Source organism: Brachyhypopomus gauderio, unplaced genomic scaffold (genome assembly GCF_052324685.1).
Source record: "Brachyhypopomus gauderio isolate BG-103 unplaced genomic scaffold, BGAUD_0.2 sc63, whole genome shotgun sequence".
NCBI lineage: Eukaryota > Metazoa > Chordata > Actinopteri > Gymnotiformes > Hypopomidae > Brachyhypopomus > Brachyhypopomus gauderio.
This window is the reverse complement of record NW_027506884.1, coordinates 1,457,590-1,481,208: the sequence shown is the minus strand read 5'-3', so window position 1 is coordinate 1,481,208 and position 23,619 is coordinate 1,457,590. Positions and strand designations below refer to the sequence as shown.

At 48.3% G+C, this 23,619-nt stretch overlaps 2 protein-coding genes across 5 annotated transcripts; one reads left to right on the top strand and one right to left on the bottom strand.

Moving 5' to 3' along the window:
• Positions 1-258: 258 nt before the first annotated feature.
• nme4 (NME/NM23 nucleoside diphosphate kinase 4) lies at positions 259-7,720 on the top strand. 4 transcript variants are annotated; one of them, XM_076988656.1, is made up of 7 exons: positions 259-448; positions 884-943; positions 1,073-1,216; positions 3,065-3,195; positions 3,323-3,424; positions 3,727-3,839; positions 4,279-7,720. In XM_076988656.1, the coding sequence occupies exons 3-7, from the start codon at positions 1,084-1,086 to the stop codon at positions 4,397-4,399; spliced, it is 600 nt and encodes a 199-aa protein (XP_076844771.1). In that variant the 5' UTR covers positions 259-448; positions 884-943; positions 1,073-1,083; the 3' UTR covers positions 4,400-7,720. The 4 variants fall into 4 exon arrangements, with proteins under 4 accessions (XP_076844771.1, XP_076844770.1, XP_076844772.1 ...); XM_076988655.1 differs by having other exon boundaries at positions 1,070-1,216; XM_076988657.1 differs by lacking the exon at positions 259-448 and having other exon boundaries at positions 871-943; positions 1,070-1,216.
• LOC143489552 (nuclear factor 1 X-type-like) lies at positions 6,385-19,910 on the bottom strand. The gene is made up of 5 exons (XM_076988660.1): positions 19,727-19,910; positions 16,470-16,645; positions 14,680-14,827; positions 12,290-12,381; positions 6,385-10,191 (listed from the first exon to the last, which is right to left on the bottom strand). The coding sequence occupies exons 1-5, from the start codon at positions 19,746-19,748 to the stop codon at positions 10,177-10,179; spliced, it is 453 nt and encodes a 150-aa protein (XP_076844775.1). The 5' UTR covers positions 19,749-19,910; the 3' UTR covers positions 6,385-10,176.
• Positions 19,911-23,619: the final 3,709 nt, after the last annotated feature.

Here is a 23,619-nt window from a genome sequence, read left to right as displayed (position 1 = left end):
ACATTTCTTTGTGCAAAATTCTGATCTGAGATCAGCATGCTAGGTTTCGAATTAATAAGGCCACCATGTCAAGGAGGAAATATGGGTAACATTTTCCCCTTAACATTTATAACTGAAAATAATTGATGTTTGAATTGAATAAACTGTATTGATCCCAAAGGAAATTAATGTTCCCCTGGGGCCTCTGTTTAAAGGCCCGCGACCCCAGAGTGACCCTGCAGCGTCAGAAACACGGTGCCGTTCACAGATTGGGGGTATCGCCTCGTGAAAGCCGCAAGAGATTCACCAAGAGAGGAAGAACATCTATAGCCTACATTCTAAGAATATAAATGAAAATACATTGGATTTATTATTATTATTATAAACTTTATCCATTTGTTTGTTTATTTAGATCATTGCTGCGCTCACGTCTGCACATACGCCTTGTGCACTTGTCCTGTGATCAAGGGTAATGTTTGTTTGGGGACCTTGGCTCATCCTAAACACTGATTGTGTGTTTCTCGGTACTTGGTTAAAGGACTCGTTTACATTTTCTGTGCTCTCTAAAACAGGAAACCCCATTAAAAGTAATTATGCTTAGCAACTAGGGAGAAGCATCTAGTCCTTAAGAAGGCTTCAACTGAAAGCCCATTTAACTAGAGATCCTCGTAAGTTATGTAGTAAAAGAAATTACCGAAGCAAAAAACAAAACAGAAAAACCGACCATACTTTAACGATATTAATCTACGTCGTAGAAACAATTTTTTACTATTCCTTAGAGATCCATATTTTTATAAGACGTACACTGTTAAGGAGAATAGTTATTAATTTTGTTGTTGTTTTTGCGTTCTCGTGTCATTTATTTAAACTTGTCCGCTGTTATTCTCTGAATTTGACCCGTCAGGTGAATGACCGTGTGTGTGTGTAGCCACTGCGCATTGATCAGTCTCAGCGGGTCTCTGAGGTATTAAAAGTACATTTGTTAGTGTGTTGACGTCTGTGTGGCCCGTAACACTGGAGGTTTTGTGCTTAACTCGCACTTTGAGGAGTTTGTATTGTGCGGTTTACGTGTATTTCTCTTTCCCCACAGCAGTTTAGGTAACTATGGTAGCGGTTCCGCAGTGTTTCGTGGGCCGTTTTCTCTTTTCTGGACTGCGCGCGAGCAGCTCGCGGACGCTCTCGTGCGCCCAGCGGACTTGGCTGCACGGACGCGCGCGGAGCCACAGCGCTTCCTCAGGTGTGCGGCACGTCACGTGGGTGTTGTGAGTGTGTGTGTGTGTGTGTGTGTGTGTGTGTGTGTGTGTGTAGGTGCAGGTCGGAGTCGTTTTATTTTATGTTGTGTTTAAAGTAACGTGTGTGAAGTGTACGTGTTTAGATACTCATCTATTTGAGGAACTCAAACTCAACATCATGTGGACCTGTAAACGCCTGCACGACTACAAGAATTACGACTGAACCTTTACTCACATTACAACTGTATAGTAACTCTTACATCTTTTTTTACTCAAATGTTACTTTTGGGTCATTTGTATTATTTTAAGTTTAATAGTGGCTGTCTATTGGTTCCTTAGTGTGAGCCGCGTGGTTTGTTGATAAAATGAGTTAATTATATTATTGTGCGGTAGTGTTTTCACGTGTTTTCACGCGCGTGTGTTCAGAGACAGTGGACATGTGTGATGGGTTCTGTTTGGGTTCTGTATTATACTATAGCACAGTCCTTCCAACGGGAAGAATGCATTCAATGGAATTTATATGGTACTGGTGGGGGAGAGACAAGGCCAATTTTATTTACTGACTGGTGTAAGTTAGAACTCAGACAGTTGAGGTGGTTCAGGAATCTGGTCCGGATGTGGTGGTGCTCCAAACATGTCCAACTGGGAGGAGACCCCAGGGAAGACCCATTATACGCTGGAGAGATTATATCTCTTGGCTGTCCTGGGAACGCCTTGGTATCCCCCCAGAAGAGCTAGAAGAGGTGGCTGAGGAGAGGGAGACCTGGGCCTCTTTGCTTAGGCTACTGCCCCCGTGACCCAGACCCGGATAAGCGGATGGAAATGGAAGTTAGAACTTGAATATAAATGAATAAATTCCAATATCGTTAACATTTTGTTAGGTGCATCAAAGTAATGCAGTGATGTGGTTTGCATTAGCACTAATGTGCTGGATCTTTCTTGCCTTGCAAGATGATTGCCAAAAGTGCCCGAAGCCAAACCTGTGATGGGGGGATCTCCCACCTGTGATGGGGGGATCTCCCTCCTGTGATGGGATCTCCCTCCTGTGATGGGGGGATCTCCCACCTGTGATGGGATCTCCCTCCTGTGATGGGGGGATCTCCTTCATTGCTTCTTAATCTACATCAAATATGAGTCAGTACCCAGGACAACTCTCACTTTAAAACGGCATATGAGAAACGTTACGTACACACTTCCTTCTTTATTGTGTCACAGTGCTGGATGTTTGATTTACTCTATACACAAAATCATTTGTGTCCCAGCATGTTTGTGTGGGAGTGTGGTGTGCTCTTTCTGAGCAGGGCTCCAGGATTGACTCTAGAGATCAGATGCACATGTTTTCAGAGCCATGTTTTTCAGACTGGCCTTAAACAAACAATACACGATTGAGCACCTGTCCACACACACATGAGTGATAATTTGACAGTAGGTATTGCTGAGCAAAGTATAGTTTGCTAGCTGACCTGCCCCTTTAAAAATGTTTTTGTTCATTAAGCAACCCAGACTCCTCCAGCACACGGGGATAGCCGGCTTTGAGTTAAGGAATACAGATTACAGAGCTATTGTGGATTGAAGTAGAAAATACCTGCTGGGAATGCTTAATGCCACTTCTTACTAACCTTTAATCAACATTAACAATATGGTTACAAGGCAAATAATTTTTAATTTTCATATTTAGTCAGAGGAGGGCGCTAATATCCAACCAACAAATGCAAATTTTGACAAGAAATATTGATTCCGGACCAATGACGTCTTTTACACGTCATTGGTCTTATATATCACAAAGTCAAACATGCTGTGTTCATGTGCGTCAATATTTTACTCGTGACCCAAAATATAAAATGTATAAACAGATATTCCTGGTGTAAAAGAGAGGACTTTGGTCGCTGTAAAGCCAGATGGAGTTCAGAGGCGTCTGGTTGGTCAGATCATTAAACGCTTGGAGCAGCGAGGCTTCCAATTGGTCGGGCTGAAGATGGTGCAGGTGAGTGCACTCCCCCTCTCGCTGTCATAGTTACGTGATAGGAAGGGGGCTGGACTAGAGTTGCTTCGTCATAATGGTGCCGTTTGCATGTTTTGGGAGGTGATCCATCATCTGCTGCATGTTGCAGGTGTCTGAGGAGTTACTGGCCCAGCACTACGTTGCTCTACAGAAGAAACCTTTCTACCCCAGCCTTCTGCGCTACATGACCTCTGGTCCTGTGGTGGCCATGGTGAGGTTCAAGCTGAAAGCTCTCAGCAGCCAACATCATCACAGCAGCCGACATCACCGTAGCTTGCAGTGTACTGATGACCCAGACCTGGTCCAGGCTTCTGACATCTGGATCCTGCATAATGAAGTGCAGTCTTATTATTGATCCAGTTTTTTAACCTGGAACTGTGTCTGGTGGTTGGGCATATCTTTCAAGAGTTGTCCTTTTCTACCTGGACAATACTGGTTATTAACTGTCCTGCCACAAAGACAATGGCCAGTGCAATACTGTGTGTGTGACTGCACTAATGAATCCATCTGCAGGTGTGGGAGGGGCACAATGTGGTGAAGTCTACACGGATGCTTGTGGGGGACACCAACCCGGCTGCGGCTGCACCTGGTACTCTGAGAGGAGACTTCAGTGTTCATGTCGGCAGGTATGTACACGCACACACACACACACACACACACACACACACACACACGCACATGCCTGTATATGTTCTTGTATATGTTCTTGCTGCCAACAGCCTAATGTTATAAAGCTGACATGTCAGAATGATTGGCATGTTTGTTTCTAAAACTTCATGAACAGAAAACTACTATGTTATAAAATACAGACAAGGGCTTTAGCTGAAATGAGCTTCAGAATGGATTACACTTGGTTTAGTGGATGATGTAATTACACTGTGCAAAATAATTTTTTTTTAAATTAAAACACTCTTTATAAGAATGAACATGAGGTACTTACAGCCATGTTTATAAAGTGTATACACAATGGTTTATAACATTTACAAGCACACGTCCTCAAACCTTTGGCTGGCAGCGTACATGTGACAGCTGATGATATGTGGGTGTGTGATGTCTCTGTTGCAGGAATGTGGTGCACGCCTCTGACTCCACAGAAGTGGCCCAGAAAGAGATCACACTCTGGTTCCAGCGCTCCGAACTGGTGGACTGGGAGTGTTGTGACCATGGCAACATCTATCATCCATGAACAGCAGTGTGTGTGAACCGTCCAGTCGGTGCGAATATCAGATTAGTACCCGCACCATATGCTGACATGCTCCGTGGCTGTTTAAATGCTGAAGCACTTAATATGTAGCGTCTGTATGAATTATTGTGATTGGAAACGACTGCCTACTTTTGTGCAGATAGCTTTCATTGCTTTAATGACAATTGTAAACAGTTAGCAACAATTAGCAATAAATAGCAACAGTTAATTTTGTTACCATTATTTTAATGTGATTACTGCAATTGGAAAGTTCTCTAAATGAATGTAAATAGTTTTCATCGCAACAGACAGGTGTGAACAATTATAACTTTTGATGGACTAAATGTTAATTCAGACGATCATATTTGTTTTCTGAAATTTCCAATCTTGTTAAAGCATGTTGCATTTAAAAAAGGGAGAGCCATCTGTAGTAGCCGTGGGCAACCAGGAGGAAGACTTGCTCCTCATCACCACGCACACTATGGCCTTTCCACACGAAGAGGTTTTAGTTGAAAGCATTTAGTTGATATAAATAGTTTTGGTATTATAACACTATTTAATGCACTCTAAATAGTTTCCAAGAAAAGAAGATTTCTTTTCTTTTTCCTTTTAACGTTGCCAACACTTTAGTTAATACCAAAATTCCATGTTTTACTCTAGACATCGACATAGCTACATACAGGATCATCAGCAGGATAGAAAATAATAATTTCTAGGTTTCTTACAAACCTACTATTCTCGCGAGGATACATTCTCTGAGAAGCTGATAAAGCACTTTTTTAAGTCTGTGAAATGCCAAAATGTCAATGTAATGTAAGAGTAGCAGTTCAGAGTCAAAATAATCACACGTTTTGTTTTACAGTCAAGAACATCCTTTTATTCAATCAGTTAAAGGTGCTCTTTTCAAACTGTTTTTCTTATTATGGAAAAGAAATTGTAATTAACACATGCATTTCACCATGAGCTCTGGAGGGCGTGTCTAGAAAGAGGGCAGCTGCTTTAGGGTCAGTGAGGAAACTGGAGAACGGGGCAAAGGCTGCTGGGAGATCTGCTCTAAACGCATCACAATGCCCTACACACTCAAACACAAACAAGCCCAAGAGGAAAACAAACAAACAAACAAATAAACAAAAAGGTTGCAAGCCGGAAGGCCAGTGCCATGGTGGGCCAGGGCTCTCTCCTCAGACCGATGGCTCAAATACTCTGACCTCTCATCATCATGGCCGATACTACTGCTGGGTTCACGTGCTCAGGAAAAGGAAATGTTTGCATATTTATTTGGGAAACAGGCAGGCTGCTCTACTAAAGCCTGAGTTGAGCTTTTGCTGGTGGCTTTTGAAGGCGTCTTAATTGTCACTGCGGTCCAGGTTCTGCGTTCCAGGACCACGTCACTTTGGTCTGAGGGCTTGACTCATAATTGTAGATTACGCTGAGATTTTGGTTGGGGTTTCCAGATTCTTTTAGTTCTGAGTCTGTCTCGTTCTTGGCTGGACCCACTCTGTTATAAGGTGCTTTACTTACATCTGCTATTTTCCCCTAAGTGTTTAAATAGCTGGTCTTGTACAACCACTAAAAGGTGCATCATCTACAAACATTCGCGACATCTTTGCTGCCTAAATATGCAATATTGACCAAAAAAAAAAAGAAAATTTAAGACAAAAACAAAATTTGGTAGAAAAAATAAAATAAATACAGTCAAAACAAGAGTTACAAAGCTATTCCATCCCAGCAGCCAGATTCTCTCCCATCATGCATCAGAGGACTTTGCTATGTTCCTATGCCAGTTTCTTCCTCCAGCTCATTGCACACCATGCGCCGCTCCGTGCTGAAACCAGTCGCCCCTCATGCACCCTTTGATTGGACATCCCACCAGAGCCCACTGGCGTAACTTGTTCACTTACATTAACTGTTGAATGGAGAAGCTGAAGAGATCGGTATGGTATACAATGTGAAGCATACAGACAAGAATAACATGTGAGCTAACTGCATTCTGCTCAGACAAAAGTTCTTGCTTTTTTTTGTTTTTTTTTTTTTTCTTTTTTTTTAAAAACCCCTCCATTCGGTGAAAATGGGGTAGGGAGCAGGAGATGGTTATGCAACTACAGACTACTCCAGTGTCCAAGAGAGGCAGGAGACGAGGACAGGAAGTTAAAGCAAGACAGAAAGGACTTTTTTTTTTTGGTCTTTTTTTTTTCAATTTTCTTAATTATCAACAATAAAAAGAGGAACTAAGTCACACCAATTTCCTTTAGTACTATATATACTGCTTTGAAGAGCTCAAAGGAAGAGAGTATAGGAGCGTGTTGAAGGGGGGGGCTTTTCTGAGACGGGCACTCGGGGTTACAAGATGGAGTCTGTGAACAAAAGGCACTTTTTAGGGACAACCTTAAAGATGCTCTGAGTCTAACACTACGTCACGAAACAAATATTTAGAGTCATTTACACTGGGAATTGGAAGGATAGGGGGTGTTGGTTGGGCAGGGGGTGGGGTTCACTTTGTAACTCAAAACATTTTCAGCTCCAGCTATCAAAATATTGTTCGGATTTCTTTCTACCAGTGCTTGGTATGAGATGGGAGTCTAAATCAACTATAGCTACCAATAAAGAGTTCACGTCACATCTCCACATACTCACACGGTTTCCTCTCATGTTTGTGTTGTATCTGCAGGTTTCGAGGGCATTTGAGCTGGTTTGAAGCATCTCCCAAGGAAAGGGAAGATCTTGTCATTTCATTTGGAGGTGTTTTAAAAATTCTATGTACAAAAGCCAACAAAGTGCCAGCTCTGAGTGGGACAATGTGTTCAACAGAACTGCCTGGGAATCGGTGTCTGGCCGATGAAGATTAAAGGTGCCTTTCAAGTGGAGAAACATAGCGCAATGTTTTCTATTCAATTTTACACTTTAGGCAGTGGAAAACAAATTGGTCTTCCAAGGTTTCTTATGACTTTCTTTTCCCCTTTAAGGTAAAAGGTTGGGAGAAAAATGCCTTTTGTCACAACCTCGACTAAAATGAACCCCTCCCCCTAGTAAATACTAAACAAGAAATAGAGTAATGCACGTTTTTTCTAAAATTTGCTTTATGATAACACTTTTTTGTTATTTATGTATAATAGAGTTTGAATGTACTTTATGCCGTAAGAAGCACCAGTTTCATTTAGTGATATATATTCATCAGCCACGTGTGTCTTCAGCCCTCCCAAGTTTTGAGAACAAATCACTACAAATAAACATTACAAAAGCAAAACAAAAAAAAAAAGAGGAAAGATTACAAAAACAATTCCCAAAACTTACAAGCCTTTTTTTCTCTCTCCGCCCTGTAGTTTAGAGTCCCGGACCATTTGGACTTGAAATGATAATAGAAGGTTTCTCTCAACTCTTCACTAACACCTTCTAACAATCTAACAGACAAACAGGATTTTCTACCCAATGCATTGCACATGGCTCAATCAACATACATTATTTTCAATTACAAATACTTCCCATCCAAACACAAAAGAATCAAAAGCCGCATCTTTCTCCTCAACACTACTGATACTGGTTCCTATAGAAACGTGGTTTCTATAGCTGTTTATTCTATGGACTGTTCTTGTGGTGAGTGTGGAACTGGGTACTGGGTCTGGTACTTCTGAACAAATGACTAATTTGTTATGATGAGTTATGACTCATACTTCATAAAATAACTAGACTGCCACTGAGCTTATTACGCAAACAAAAAAATGTATATATAAATATATATGGATATCTCCTGTATATATAAAGATGTCTGTAAATAGTGAGCTGTCATTTGTTTTGCTCCAGGCATAAACATTTCTCCCTCCTCTATAGCTTATATGTGAGAAAATAACCTGAATTCATGTTTAACAAATTGCATAATGGGAATACAGAGGCACTTCCATTGATTAGAAAAGCAAAGACCATGGCCATCATAATTCTCATTTAGCAATGCTAGTTCTCTACCAAACTGACGACATGGTCACCTTCTGGTAACAGTGATTCCCTGCAGTGAGATACAGGGTGAGGCAGTCCAGTTATTTTGTGAGGTTATTGATTGGAATTACATTGTTGATGAAATCTGTGTTTTTTTTTTAGTCAAAGTGAATTATGGCAATTTCAGAATGGATGTCTAATGGCTGATTAAGATTGCCCTATTAAAAACCAAAGCTTCCCTTTATAATCAATCGGTGGAAGGTGTGTGTGTTCATGTGTGTGTTTCTGGGGCCTAGCTCTGAGCTGTCAGCCATTCCTAAACATTGTCAAATTTTCAAACTGGTTAAACGTGTCGTTTTACTGAAAGGGATTCGATCACATCACAGCAGACGAACAATTTGCATTCAAAATGGCCACCAGGCACCCCGCCCCCCCTCTGAGCGCAGCTACGATATGTCCAACATTCTTTTGCTCCGCAGCGTGGCTTTGTGTTCTTGGAACATGGCCATCTGGGAGGGTAAACAGTGAACCCAAGACTAAGAGGAGAAGGGGTTTCTGGGCTGTCTCTGCCAGCTGTTTGCTGGGGCTTTCTGTACGCCTCATTATAATAATGACACGATAAGCTTCATACAAAATGCTGTCTTAGAAGGTCTCGCGTGCAGCGGTAAGGCATAGTAAGCATTTCTGATCTGGAATGTTACGCGGGGAAAAACAAGACACAAATAATCGCTTCTGACATTCTGTCATTTTTCCCCAGTGTGATGATTTTAAAGCAGCAGCTCAGAGACATGGCAGTGAATGTACGTGTGTGTGTGTGTGTGTGTGTGTGTGTGTGTGTGTGTGTGTGTGTTTTTGGGGTTGGCATTCACCCAAAAGGAGTATTGTCGGTGTTCAATTGGCACTAAGGGCGAACAGAAAGTCTGAATTTGACTCTTTTTGATTGGACTGTCTCCATAGGTAGTTTCTGTCCAGATCGTGACATTGGGGCAATGATGCGTTTGTGTCCTCACACGGCCCTCTAAAGAGAATGTCCTCCGTGACTGTGGACTGATGTCTGGCTAGCTTTAGTGTCACGTCCACTCTTCCGTGTTACTAGAATAGATTCTGTGCAAAATTCCTCCCTCCACCTGTCATATTTTCAATAGTGCACGCAAGACTAGTGTTTTCTTTTCTGCCTTTTTGTAGTGCAATACTTTAGGTTTTATTTTACTTGGTTTCATTCAATTAGTAAATGTCGTTAGGTGGGCTGTTAAATGACTGGGCCCACAGAGATCGAGCTCTCTTCTGGGTTCTGACTACAGATGCTGTCAGAATGGGGAATTATAGCTATCTTTCGGTTCAACTCTATGCTGGTAGTGAGTATGTCTAGCGTCTCAGTATTTTGATGTCCCATTAGTTTCTAAAACCACTTTTTTCCCTAAAACCTCACCATTGTTGATGTCCCCAGCCATTGCACAATAAATCCTTGTTCCTAAGTAACAGATTTTGCTTTTCCTCTTCAGGTTTTGCTCTTTTGTGTTGCTGTTTTGTTTTTTCGTTTTTTATTTTTTTGTTCTTTTTTGCTGATGTTGTTTCCATGGTTTTTTGAGAGTTGACTCCATGTCCTCCTTCACCTGGTCATGTGATCCTCTTGTTTTTGTTCAAAACGGAGGGAGGGGCTCATTGTTGTGAAGGCTGACTACACAAAACTGTGAAATCCCAAATAATATGCCAAGATTTCCTGGTTTCCTTCGTTGCTCTTTTGGGACGAGAGGGTCGGAGTGCATTTTCAGGTGTGATTTTTTTTTTCTCCTGTTTTAAGATTCCAGATTGTTGTGATGGGATTTTAAATGCTTGTTGGCAGGAAGGTTGTGTCAGAGGAACCAAGACTGTCAAAACAAAATAAGAAAACATAGTCAGGTTTAGCTGAGACACAGCACACAGCACCCCTGAGGAAACACACTCTGGAGACCGCAACAGGGCCACTCTGACTATTTAATCGTGAGCTTCTCAGTTTGTCCACTAGGTGGCACACTAGACCTGCTGGCCTTGCTGGGGTCTCTCTCCCCACCCTGGCCCTGCCCTCCTATAGGGGTCCTGAGAGCTCTGAACATTTCGCCACAAATCATTATCGTGCCGATTTATCTGCACACCACAACTATTAACCAGGACCTGGAGCTATTATGTCAAATAATGAAAGGGGACATTTGAGCCACATTGTTAGATGTGTTAGGAGGCTAAGCAACCCAGAGCTACCTCTGAGAAATCTGTAGGCAGCCTGGTGTGGTCGGTGACTTCTGGGTCTGTGCGCATGGCCCTCGGATCTGTGTGAGAAGGCAGACCGGGACCTTGGGCCTGTGTGCAGGGGTGGGACAGGCCCAAGAGCCTGTGGGCTTGTGTGCTTGGATGGTCCAAGCCAAGCCTTCGGGCCTGCGAGAGGGGACTGGTTGGCCACCAGGCCTGTGTGTGGGGGTGGACCGGGCATGGCAGGAGCAGCGGGAGAGCCAGTCTGAACGCTGGACCTGCCTGAGCAGTCGGTTTCTCTAGCCCAGCATGGAAAAAGGAGCAGAAGCCGGCCCTGGTCTGACTCTGCCGGGCCCAGGAGAACATTCTGGAAGTCAAATCTTGGAAACACTTTGCATCCAGGGGAGCGGCTTTTGTTTTGGTTGACTTTTGCGGGTCAAACAAACAACACCCCCTCCCTCCCCCCACCCCAAATAACCCCCCCCCCGGCTCGAGGGCAGCAGCTAGACGGAGAACTCCTTCCCTTCTGTGCTCCTCCCTCTCCCTGCTCTGGCGCTCTGTAATCCTTGGCAGTAGTTAGCACCCTCTTTCTTAGCCCCCCCCCCCCCCCCCCCCCCTTCTACTTTGACCCCCCCCCCCCCCCCCCCTTCAAGTTCAAGTTCGACTAGCTATGACATCATGTCTGGTTGCTGAGGGCAACGAGACAGTTGGGACGTGACTTCTCAGTTTGCAGCCCTGTGCTGAAACTCTCACCCTCGCTCCTTTTTAACATTCCCTCCGTCCTTTGCCTCTATAAGGGCCGGAGTGCACGTCTCTCTCTCGGCCACCAGGTGGCCCCTCAAGCCTTCTTTTCGCCACTCGAACTGAAACATATCTGGAGCTAAGATGGTTGCATGAAGTCCAGTTTTAAACGGGGCCTCTGTATACAGATAAGATCGTCACTCACTCACGTGTTCGTTGGGTTTAGACCGCCTTCGAGATCATCTGGACACGGGCGTTCAGGGACAGCGCGAGTCAACGTTTAGTGAGTATCTTTTTTTTTTTTAAAGGACTGAAGGAAACGAGGGAACAGAGTGAAGTTTGGCGGGAACAGAGTGAGGCGGCGTCAGAGTAAAAAAAGAAAAAACAAAAGAGAAAAGCAAAAGAAAACGTATGCAGGGGTAGAAATAGCTGAACGCAGGGCCCAGAGGGGCGAATGAGCTAACGGGACGGACAGACTGGCCAGCCATCGTACCGCAGGGGCAGGACAGCAGGGGCAGGACAGCAGGGGACACAGGCCTTCAAACGGGCGGGCGGGCGGGCGGGCGGGCCATGCACCCGGGGCCTGTGTGGTTGGGGCACTAATGAGGAAAAGGCAGCGGGTACACTGCACTCGGGCCGGAGAAACAAACTGAGGGTCCGCAGGAGGGGGGGGGGGGGGGGGCGCGAGGGGGAGGGAGCAGACACCAGAGAGACCGCACGAGTGAGACCCACACCGGAGAGACCGCACGAGTGAGACCCACACCGGAGAGACCGCACGAGTGAGACCCACACCGGAGAGACCGCACGGAGACTACGGGAATGAGTGTAAAGTGCTGGAAGAGGTTTACGAAACTTTCAAAACAGTCTCTGGAAACTAAGATATGTGTACAGTGCCACTCGTGTGTGTGGATGAGGAGTGTCGATTCGCTTGGGTGGCGTTAAGAGGGAAACTCTCCTTGAAGGGAGAGAGAGGGAGCGACGCTTAAGCGTTATACTACTGACCTGCGTCTGCTGGGGGGTGTTTAGAAAGTTGCTGTCCCGTGGTCCGATGCTGACAAACCTGTTGGGAGCTGTGGAGCCTGGCGTGGAGTATGCTGGGAAGAGAAGAGACCAGTCAGCACACCAAAACATCTCACCATCTCACCACAGCACCACGTTGTCAACAGACCTCCAAAAGCCCATTCCCAGCTAATGTTATTAAGCTTACAGCATAGTTCCTCAGTAGCATGGTGACCGGTGTCGGCCAGAGGAGGATGGGTTCCCCCCCTGAGTCTTGGTTCCTCTCAAGGTTTCTTCCTCATGCAAAAACTAGGGAGTTTTTCCTTGCCACTGTCGCCCTTGGCTTGCTCACTGGGGGCTAGGACTCGGCACTTGTAAAGCTGCTTTGTGACAACAACTGTTGTAAAAAGCGCTATATAAATAAAATTTGATTGATTGATTCATAGCATCAGTAGGTGGCCACAACGTGATTTTTCCTTTGACAGACAAAAAGTCTTTCACAGGACTTCATAAAAAAGGAAAATCTCCTGTTACAGCCTTTGTTTCTGCTACTTTACCTGATTCTTTACTGCATAAGTGAGAAAAATAGTGTATTTATCCTGATGACAACACATTTTGCAACATTTGATCTAAAATAAAAGCCCCTACTCATTTAGCGCTCAAGGACGTTTCAGTAGGAAAGTGTTGAAGATCAGTATCAAATTTAGGGCAGTTTTAAAGGTGATGGACTCCATGGCAAAAAGGTGAACAGGCATCTCAGATAAATGAATGAGGCAAATATTCACCAGTTCAGTACAGGACACAGTGTTTACCCTAGCCTGCTTAACTGATAGTCAAAGGTTAAAAGAGAGAGATATAAGATATAAAGAGAGATATAGTTGAAAAGGTATGTTGTTTATTGGCTAGCATGCTATTTCTAACCTCCAGGTCAGCTAGGAGAATTAAAAGGTTATTTTGAGCTAAAAGCTCACATGATAAGGGTATGAACAGTTGCCTCACAGAATCTACATCCGGACCAAGTCATGTGAAGTTATTCAAAGGTACATACCACGGGATGTCCTGAAACTAAGAGTCAAATTTTCAAGCTGACAAATGACAGAGATACAGTCTCTCTGTAAATGGACCGTTGCTATTTACCTCATGGAGGAAGAAAAAGACTGCACCACCCTCAGTTAACAAACAGAACTGTGGGGTAAGACAGTGTTGACATCACATGTCCCAGTGGGATGTAATTTTAGGACTGCAAAGAGGTTTAAGGATATTAACAGGGTTGGATGTATGTAACTACATGTCTGTAAATCAGAAGTTGTTTTTTCCCCCCCAGAGTCAGTTAGATGTAAACAGATGACAGACTTTAAGACGTTGACGACAGCAAAACTAGAATCGAAATCAAATGGAATAAAGTAAGAAACACAATAACATAAAGAAGCTCCGTTCATTGCCCCCTCTGTGCTGGGAGAGCCAGGTGATGCCCGTGCCAACTTGCCCCAAACCACCTCCTTCTTAACAGCCCCACGGAACTGATCCCAGACCAGTTGACCTTTTAAGATGGATCAAAAATGGTGCGGGATCTACAAGCGTCACCGCTGATCCTGAAACAGCACCGGAGTGGCCCGCCACAACTCCACGATCCCGACACAGCGAGCTAGAACTGAACCAAACGGAACTCAAAGCAAGTCAACGTAAAAGCAAAGAAAGTGTGATGCGTGGGTTTGATTGGTTGAACACCCCTGATCTGTGTGTTCGATGTGGCAGCGTGAAGGTAAATGAAGAAGGTGATTCGAGTCCACATTTACTGCCCTAAATTTGTACCCTTCATTGAGTTTCCTTGTGGCTGTTCATGACAGGAAGTCAACTGGCTATAGTGACTATGAGTGTCACCGGTGGCTAAAAAAGGGGGGGGGGGGTGCACCAAAGGGCAACTGGGGGGGTGGGGTGGTGGGGGGGGGGGGGGGGTTGTACTGGGGTAACTATACAGAGAACAAAAAGGAATCCAAAGAATTGGTGGAGTGCTGCCACGGCAATCCGGACTTTCATTCGTTGGGCTCGACTGATTCTAGCCACTGGGGATGAGCGTAAAGGCGTAAGGTGGCCGTAGGTGCTAGCGATAAGACCTGGGGCCCTTCTAGGATGGGGAGCACGGCTTTAGCAACCCTGAGATAATTATAACCCCCGGGGAGGGTAAGAGCATGAGAGGCTAGCTTACGAGGTGCCAACTAGATGGAATGGGCCCACAGGAAGATTTGAAATGAACAGAGAGGTCGTGCTTGGGGTGACCGCCAGGCTTACCATAGGTCAGGTGAGGCCTGGTCACGGCCAGTAGGGGTTCATCGATGGGTCGGTCCCGATTAGGGATTGGTGAGATGGGCGGGGGAAAGGGTGGGGTCACTTACACGGAGATGCGGGCGAGGTGAGTCCGCCATCGAGGGGAGTGCTGCTGGGTTTAGAGTCGGGCATTGGGAGGGGCACTGGACGCGCCACTGGGGGGGGCGGAGGAAGTAAGAAGGAGCCGGGCATTTTGTTCTGGCCGCTCCCGTTATGCTGCAGACGACACAGACAGGGTGAGGAGTGACGCCGCCCTTACACCCCGCACAACGGCAACACCACGCCGGCTCGCTCCGAGGACAGACGCAGCGGGGGGGGGGAGGGGGGGAGCAGGCGGAGGCTGAAGGTGGTGGGGTGTTGAAAGGGGGGGGGGGGGGGGGGGGACAACCAAAAGAATGGTGAATGTGTGTCTGGTTTGGTCATGGAGGCTCGTGTGAGTGTGTGTGGGTGTGTGTCCAAGTCAGAGATTCACCACGGGCACAGAGACTGGAGCAGTGAAGGAGCTGGACAAGTCGAGATGGAGGACTTTTGAACAATGGTGGGAACACAAGAGGACAGCGCGCATGGCCGGGTTCACAGGAACAAACTCAACTGAAAAGGGCAAAGACAAGGGCTACTTTCACCACAGCAACACCGATGGCAAAAGCGGCAACACGGGGGGAGGAGTGTGTGTGTGTGTGTGTGTGCCGCGGTGGACGCGCTGAGTGTGTATGTCGTGGTCGTGGTGCAGATGGGGTTTCACTGAACAGGTGAGCAGAGAGAAGCATGAGAAAGAAAGAAAAACACCCTTTAAAGTGCTAAGAGCACATGGCAGAGAACAACAGGACGGTGTTCAAGCCAAAGGTTTGTCTTTTCATTTCACTCTGCACGAATGCCAGACAAAAGCCCCCACGCTTTCAACGAGAAGACAAGACAGAAACCTCTCGAAGCGTTATTAAAAGACTAACCTTGTCATTTCTCAATAACAATCTGCTCTTTCATCAAGCATAAACACATGGTGATGTATGAAGAAAGCAATTATGCTGTGAAAGAGGGCTGAGGTATGAAAATTCAACACCTTTTAAAGTCACTACCATTATGGAAAAAAAATGTGTCCAATACATGTTCAATAGGGAGGAGACATACTGATGATCACAGACAATGAAAAATAGTTCGGCTGTTTGTAAAGGAGGCAGGAGTCTGCATTCCGATATTTTGAAAGAAACGCGATTTGCACAAAAACTCAGAAAAATCAGTGAATTACAGGAATGTTGGTAAATTAATATCGGAGTGTAGACGCCCACCTTTTTATGTGAGGTCACATTTATGCACAAGGGTTAGTCATTTTCATTTGCAAACTTCTTTGCCATATTGGTTACCTACTGTACAATGACTTCGTACAAATACTTGCTTTTTAAACATTAGTTTTAACAATCTCTTCCTTTTAACGAAAAAGGTTCTATGTAAATTGTGTCCTTTGTTTCTTTCCCCTCTCCGTCTAATTAACAATCCCTTCCTGAGTTAAATCACAAAAGATAGTAAAGAAACAGGAAACCGATAGGGAAGTGAGACCCCTGACCTGGAACTGAACCTCCCTCGGAGGAAAGGTCATTTGTGTATAGACGATGTTGCAAAGTCTTGTAAAGCTCGTCTTTCCTCAAATTAAATGTGAAATGTGAAATTCTGCTCTGTTGTCTTTCTGCTGATTCTTCTGCGTGATCTGAGAAATGAGAGCGGCGTTTGTAGCGGGCATGTGTGTGTGTGTGTGCGCGTGTATGTGTGTGTGTGTGTGTGTGTGTGTGTGTGTGAGCGCTGGGCCTCTCGCTTCACGTGCAAGCCGGGTGTGCGGGGGTGGGTGGGGTGGGGGGGAGGGGCTTACCTGGCCACCTGCCTGGCCCGATCCGTCGGCACACACGAACTGCACAAACTCCTTGAGCGGGTCCTGCCCGGGATGGTGGTGGTACCGGATGGTGGGGTGGGTGAAGTAGGGGCTGGACTGCTGGATGATGGAGGGGGAGGGGAAATGCAGTGAGGAGGCGGACGCGCGGGGGCTCCCTGCGGAGAGACAGACAGCGAGAGGCTGGCGTTAGGCCCACGCCTACATCCACCCACCACTGCACTACGGGCCCCCCGTGACCGGCACCACGGCCCCCTCAGAACGGGAGCTGACTAGTGGAGACACCAACGGTGTGTGTGTGTGAAAGCAATAGGAGCTCACAGGTGATGTTGGTGGTAGTATGTATGCACGTGTACACACCCCTACCACACACACACACACACACACACACACACACACACACACACACACACACACACACACACACACAAAGGCCAGAACTAGTGTTTCACTGTCTAAACCAGTGAACATTCCTCACCATGGGTCACACAATTTGCCGTTCAAACATCCTACAGAGACGTCGTCCTCCTTCCACAGAAGCCTGGGACACCTACAAACGCCCCTCTGGGGAGGCGTGGCCAAACGCACAGCCTACGCACTGCAGCTTTACCGGTGGCTCTCCCTTCATCTTGATTGACAGGCAGGGGGGCGGGGCGGCTGGGTGAACCCTCGCCCTCTCCCGACGTGCCAGCCTCCTTCCCCCCGCCCAGCAGACGCTCCAGCTGCCCACGCAGGCCTGCCAAACACCCCCCGCTCCCCCAGACGAGGGCACCACGCTTGCGGCCAAAGCTCGCCTCGCATCTCCCTGCCGGCCGGCTCCGCCCACCCCCCTCCACACCCCCCCCCCCACCCCCCACCCCCCCTCCACCCCCCCCCCCCCCCCCTCCCCTCACCACCTTCCTTTCTCCATCCTTTAATCCCTTTAGGGAGCGGGTCAGAGGTCGGGGCGCTGGCCAGGGCAGAGCCTCCGGTGCGGGGGCGGCCCCAAACACGCGACGAGGGTCGGTCCGCGTGACGGGCAGGGCAGGGACACGGATCGGTGGGTCCACCTGCGTGCGGACACAGCGGGAGGCTCGGAGGACGCAGAGGTGATGGAGACAGAATGCCTGGTGCCCCCATCACGGAGCAGATTAGCGGGTTTTCAGTGTAAATCCAGTGTGTGTGCAAATCTACTCCACTGTTGTTGAAGAAAAAAAACACTGCTGTGTTACTCAAATCCACTGCTGGCGCTGGTGGGCCGGGCGGAGTGGACCGGGCCGGGCGGAGTGGACCGGGCCGGGCGGAGTGGACCCAGCTGCCTGTATTCTGTAGGTTTGCCCTCACAAGAAGGATTCTGCTGTCCCAACTGTCACAGATTTTATTTTCACAATCATTAAAGATCTTGGTAACCAAAAGAAATGTAGACATCTATTAAAGAAATGTAGATAACTATTAAAGAGATGTAGATATCTATTAAAGAAATGTAGATATCTATTAAAGAAATGTAGATATCTATTAAAGAGATGTAGATATCTATTAAAGAAATGTAGATATCTATTAAAGAAATGTAGATATCTATTAAAGAGATGTAGATAACTATTAAAGAAATGTAGATATCTATTAAAGAAATGTAGATATCTATTAAAGAAATGTAGATATCTATTAAAGAAATGTAGATATCTATTAAAGAAATGTAGATATCTATTAAAGAGATGTAGATAACTATTAAAGAAATGTAGATATCTATTAAAGAAATGTAGATATCTATTAAAGAAATGTAGATATCTATTAAAGAGATGTAGATAACTATTAAAGAAATGTAGATATCTATTAAAGAAATGCAGATAACTATTAAAGAAATGTAGATATCTATTAAAGAAATGTAGCTATCTATTAAAGAGATGTAGATATCTATTAAAGAGATGTAGATAACTATTAAAGAAATGTAGATATCTATTAAAGAAATGTAGATATCTATTAAAGAGATGTAGATAACTATTAAAGAAATGTAGATATCTATTAAAGAAATGCAGATAACTATTAAAGAAATGTAGATATCTATTAAAGAAATGTAGCTATCTATTAAAGAGATGTAGATAACTATTAAAGAAATTTAGATATCTATTAAAGAAATGTAGATAACTATTAAAGAAATGTAGATATCTATTAAAGAGATGTAGATAACTATTAAAGAAATGTAGATATCTATTAAAGAAATGTAGATAACTATTAAAGAAATGTAGATATCTATTAAAGAGATGTAGATATCTATTAAAAAGAAATGTAGATATCTATTAAAGAAATGTAGATATCTATTAAAAAAAATGTAGATATCTATTAAAGAAATGTAGATATTTATTACATCTGTTTCATGCTTAATAATCACATAATGTCTGGATGTTTTTTGATAACCATGGTAAACAGATTATTAAACACTTGATACTTTGCGTTTTCCCTCTCACAGCAATGGTGCACACCTCATATACAGATGCACTCTGACACCAGTGAATCACTGGTTTACAATCATACAGGTCTTTTTCTGTGGGTTACTTTCACTGATGCATACATTTGGTTAGTGTTTGATGGATTAGGTGTTTGATGGATTAGGTGTTTGATGGATTGGGTTGACAGTTGTTTTTCCAGAACATTCTTAATGCAAGTGCCAAATGATATAAACGCTTGAAGTTGTCTGAAACACACCAGCATTCCAGATTGGTCCACACAATAATTAGGGACAGTAACTTCCTATTTTTTGAATGAGCTACAAAAGAAACCGGTTTCCCTGTGAAGGCCATCAGATCACTCAGACTAAAAGAAATAAATGGCTTTAAACATCATTAGTGGAGCTTTGAGAACCTCAACGCATTTTACATGTAAAGACCTGAATGAGTCCAAAGTATAGAACTGCACCCCATACCAGATAGAGACAGAGTCCACCACCGAGAGCAGAAAGCACCTGACCACAGACAGACAGACAGACAGACCAGCCTTCGTTTAAAACAAAACAAAACAAAAAAGAGAACAGGAAGAGGGTGAGGGAGGAACCCAGAAGTGGGTGAGGTAATAGAGCTCCCAAACACAGCCGCACGCCCCCGACCCGACCCGGCCCGACCGCACAGACCCACCACAGCTACCGCAAAACACGGCCTCACCTCTTCCAGCAGCCAAAGGCGACCTCTGAGGACGACCCCGAGGGGCAGGCGGGGGTGTGGGGGAGGGGAGGGGTGAGGGGGGGGTGTTTAGGGGCTCTGAACTCTCACCTGGTCTCACACCTGCCAGCATGGGCAGTGGGTGGTGGTGTGAACGGCATGCGAGTAGACCTCGTCTGGCCGGACAGAGCGCTGAAATCGAATTTCCCCGCTTCTTAAGAGAACCAGGCGACGTGAGTCCTGGTGGAAATGGGATCAACAAAATGGCAGAACAGAGATATGTGGTTTTAATGAAACAGGCTCTGCGTTTGGACCTCGGCTTGTTCTGTGTGTTTATCAGGGACAAAAAACTAACAAACAAACAAAAAAAATATCCTGAGATGAAGCAGCAGGTGGAGAAAGGGACGAGGGACTGGGGGGGGACGAGGGACGGGGGGGGACGAGGGACTGGGGGGGGACGAGGGACTGTGGGGGGACGAGGGACTGGGGGGACGAGGGACTGGGGGGGACGAGGGACTGTGGGGACGAGGGACTGTGGGGGGGACGAGGGACGGGGGGGACGAGGGACGGGGGGGACGAGGGACTGTGGGGGGACGAGGGACTGTGGGGGGACGAGGGACGGGGGGGACGAGGGACTGGGGTGGGACGAGGGACTGTGGGGACGAGGGACTGTGGGGGGACGAGTGACTGTGGGGGGACGAGGGACGGGGGGGGACGAGGGACTGGGGGGGACGAGGGACTGTGGGGACGAGGGACTGTGGGGGGACGAGGGACTGTGGGGGGACGAGTGACTGTGGGGGGACGAGTGACTGGGGGGGACGAGGGACAGGGGGACGAGGGACTGTGGGGGGGACGAGGGACGGGGGGGGCGAGGGACGAGGGACTGTGGGGGGGACGAGGGACTGGGGGGGGACGAGGGACTGGGGGGGACGAGGGACTGGGGGGGGGACGAGGGACTGTGGGGGGACGAGGGACGGGGGGGACGAGGGACTGGGGGGGACGAGGGACTGGGGGGGGACGAGTGACTGGGGGGGACGAGGGACTGGGGGGGACGAGGGACGGGGGGGGGACGAGGGACTGTGGGGGGGACGAGGGACGGGGGGGGGCGAGGGACGAGGGACTGTGGGGGGGACGAGGGACTGGGGGGGACGAGGGACTGGGGGGACGAGGGACTGGGGGGGGACGAGGGACTGTGGGGGGACGAGGGACGGGGGGGACGAGGGACTGGGGGGACGAGGGACTGGGGGGGGACGAGTGACTGGGGGGGACGAGGGACTGGGGGGACGAGGGACGGGGGGGGGACGAGGGACTGTGGGGGGGACGAGGGACGGGGGGGACGAGGGACTGGGGGGGACGAGGGTACTGGGGGGGACGAGGGACTGTGGGGGACGAGGGACTGGGGGGACGAGGGACGGGGGGGGACGAGGGACTGTGGGCGGGACGAGGGACTGTGGGGGGGACGAGGGACGGGGGGGACGAGGGACTGGGGGGGACGAGGGACTGGGGGGGACGAGGGACTGTGGGGACGAGGGACTGGGGGGGGACGAGTGACTGGGGGGGACGAGGGACGGGGGGGACGAGGGGACTTGGGGGGGACGAGGGACTGGGGGGGACGAGGGACTGTGGGGACGAGGGACTGGGGGGGGACGAGTGACTGGGGGGGACGAGGGACGGGGGGACGAGGGACTGTGGGGGGGGACGAGGGACGGGGGGGGACGAGGGACTGGGGGGGACGAGGGACTGGGGGGGGACGAGGGACTGTGGGGGACGAGGGACTGGGGGGACGAGGGACGGGGGGGGGGGACGAGGGACTGTGGGGGGGGACGAGGGACTGGGGGGACGAGGGACTGGGGGGGGGTTTCTCTAGGCAGACTGTCAGCGGGACAGCTGAGGAAGGCCATAGTAGCAGGTCCCATGTGACCACTTTTAGTTTCATCTGTCTGTCTGTATGTCTGCCTTTCTTACTGCTCCACAGTGACACACACACACACACACACATACACACACACACACACACACACACACACACACACAAACAAGACTATGAGCATCAGTATAGCGCTTTGTAACTTCACACTGCCACAGCAGGTGAGTCACACAGTTTATCAACGAGAGGACGACATCCTCCCCATTAAAGTATCACAGACTACTGCAGAAAAGACCCAAAGTAATAAGTGCAAAGGTGAAGCATTTTTAATGAGCCGTCTAAGCGTAACCCCTGGTCATTCACTGTGAGGATCCAGCCATGCTACACACTGCACTATTGCCGTTTCCAGCAGACACCATTTGTATGGGAACTGTTCACAAAAAAAAGCTTTAAAACCACTAAAACCATTAAAACCATTAAAACCATTCACCAGCTCCCCCCACAGTAAAGCACCACAGCAGTTCACCAACTATGTAAACAAATCGATCCAGAGTCAACAGCGACGTGAGAGGCAGACGTGAGGGGCAGACGTGAGGGGCAGACACGAGGGACAGACGTGAGGGGCATACGCGAGGGACAGACGCGAGGGACAGACGCGAGGGGCAGACGTGAGAGACAGACGTGAGGGGAGGACGTGAGGGGCGGACGTGAGAGACAGACGTGAGGGACAGACGTGAGGGGCAGACGTGAGAGACAGACGTGAGGGGAGGACGTGAGGGGAGGACGTGAGGGGCGGACGTGAGAGACAGACGTGAGGGACAGACGTGAGGGGCAGACGTGAGAGACAGACGTGAGGGGCAGACGTGAGGGGCAGACGTGAGGGGCAGACGTGAGAGACAGACGTGAGGGGCAGACGTGAGGGGCAGACGTGAGGGGCAGACGTGAGGGACAGACGTGAGGGGCAGACGTGAGGGGCAGACGTAAGGGGCAGCCGTGAGAGACAGACGTGAGGGGCAGACGTGAGGGGCAGACGTGAGGGGCAGACGTGAGAGACAGACGTGAGAGACAGACGTGAGGGGAGGACGTGAGGGGCGGACGTGAGAGACAGACGTGAGGGACAGACGTGAGGGGCAGACGTGAGAGACAGACGTGAGGGGCAGACGTGAGGGGCAGACGTGAGAGACACGTGAGGGACAGACACGAGGGGCAGACGTGAGGGGCAGACGTGAGAGACAGACGTGAGGGGCAGACGTGAGGGGCAGACGTGAGGGGCAGACGTGAGGGACAGACGTGAGGGACAGACGTGAGGGACAGACGTGAGGGGCAGACGTAAGGGGCAGACATGAGGGGCAGACGTGAGGGGCAGACGTGAGAGACAGACGTGAGGGGAGGACGTGAGGGGAGGACGTGAGGGGCGGACGTGAGAGACAGACGTGAGGGACAGACGTGAGGGGCAGACGTGAGAGACAGACGTGAGGGGCAGACGTGAGGGGCAGACGTGAGAGACAGACGTGAGGGGCGGACGTGAGGGACGGACGTGAGGGGCAGACGTGAGGGGCAGACGTGAGAGACAGACGTGAGGGGCAGACGTGAGGGGCAGACGTGAGGGGCAGACGTGAGAGGCAGACGTGAGGGACAGACGTGAGGGGCAGACGTGAGAGACAGACGTGAGGGGCAGACGTGAGGGGCAGACGTGAGGGGCAGACGTAAGGGGCAGACGTGAGGGGCAGACGTAAGGGGCAGACGTAAGGGGCAGACGTGAGAGACAGACGTGAGGGACAGACGTGAGGGGCAGATGTAAGGGGCAGACGTGAGGGGCAGACGTGAGAGGCAGACGTGAGGGACAGACGTGAGGGGCAGACGTAAGGGGCAGACGTGAGAGACAGACGTGAGGGGCAGACGTGAGGGGCAGACGTAAGGGGCAGACGTGAGAGACAGACGTGAGGGACAGACGTGAGGGACAGACGTGAGGGGCAGACGTAAGGGGCAGACGTGAGAGACAGACGTGAGGGACAGACGTGAGAGACAGACGTAAGGGGCAGACGTAAGGGGCAGACGTGAGAGACAGACGTGAGGGACAGACGTGAGGGACAGACGTGAGGGACAGACGTGAGGGACAGACGTGAGGGGCAGACGT

Bases quoted from the DNA above. Each gene is read 5' to 3' on its own strand.
- nme4 (XM_076988656.1), top strand. From the start codon at position 1,084: ATGGTAGCGGTTCCGCAGTGTTTCGTGGGCCGTTTTCTCTTTTCTGGA. The intron at 1,217-3,064 runs GTGTGCGGCACG...ATGTATAAACAG, and splicing joins GAGCCACAGCGCTTCCTCAG to ATATTCCTGGTGTAAAAGAG. The intron at 3,425-3,726 runs GTGAGGTTCAAG...ATCCATCTGCAG, and splicing joins CTGGTCCTGTGGTGGCCATG to GTGTGGGAGGGGCACAATGT.
- LOC143489552 (XM_076988660.1), bottom strand. From the start codon at position 19,748: ATGCTGGCAGGTGTGAGACCAG. The intron at 16,646-19,726 runs GTGAGAGTTCAG...GTCTCTCCGCAG, and splicing joins GCTGGCAGGTGTGAGACCAG to GGAGCCCCCGCGCGTCCGCC. The intron at 14,828-16,469 runs GTAAGCCCCTCC...TGTCGTCTGCAG, and splicing joins CGGGCCAGGCAGGTGGCCAG to CATAACGGGAGCGGCCAGAA.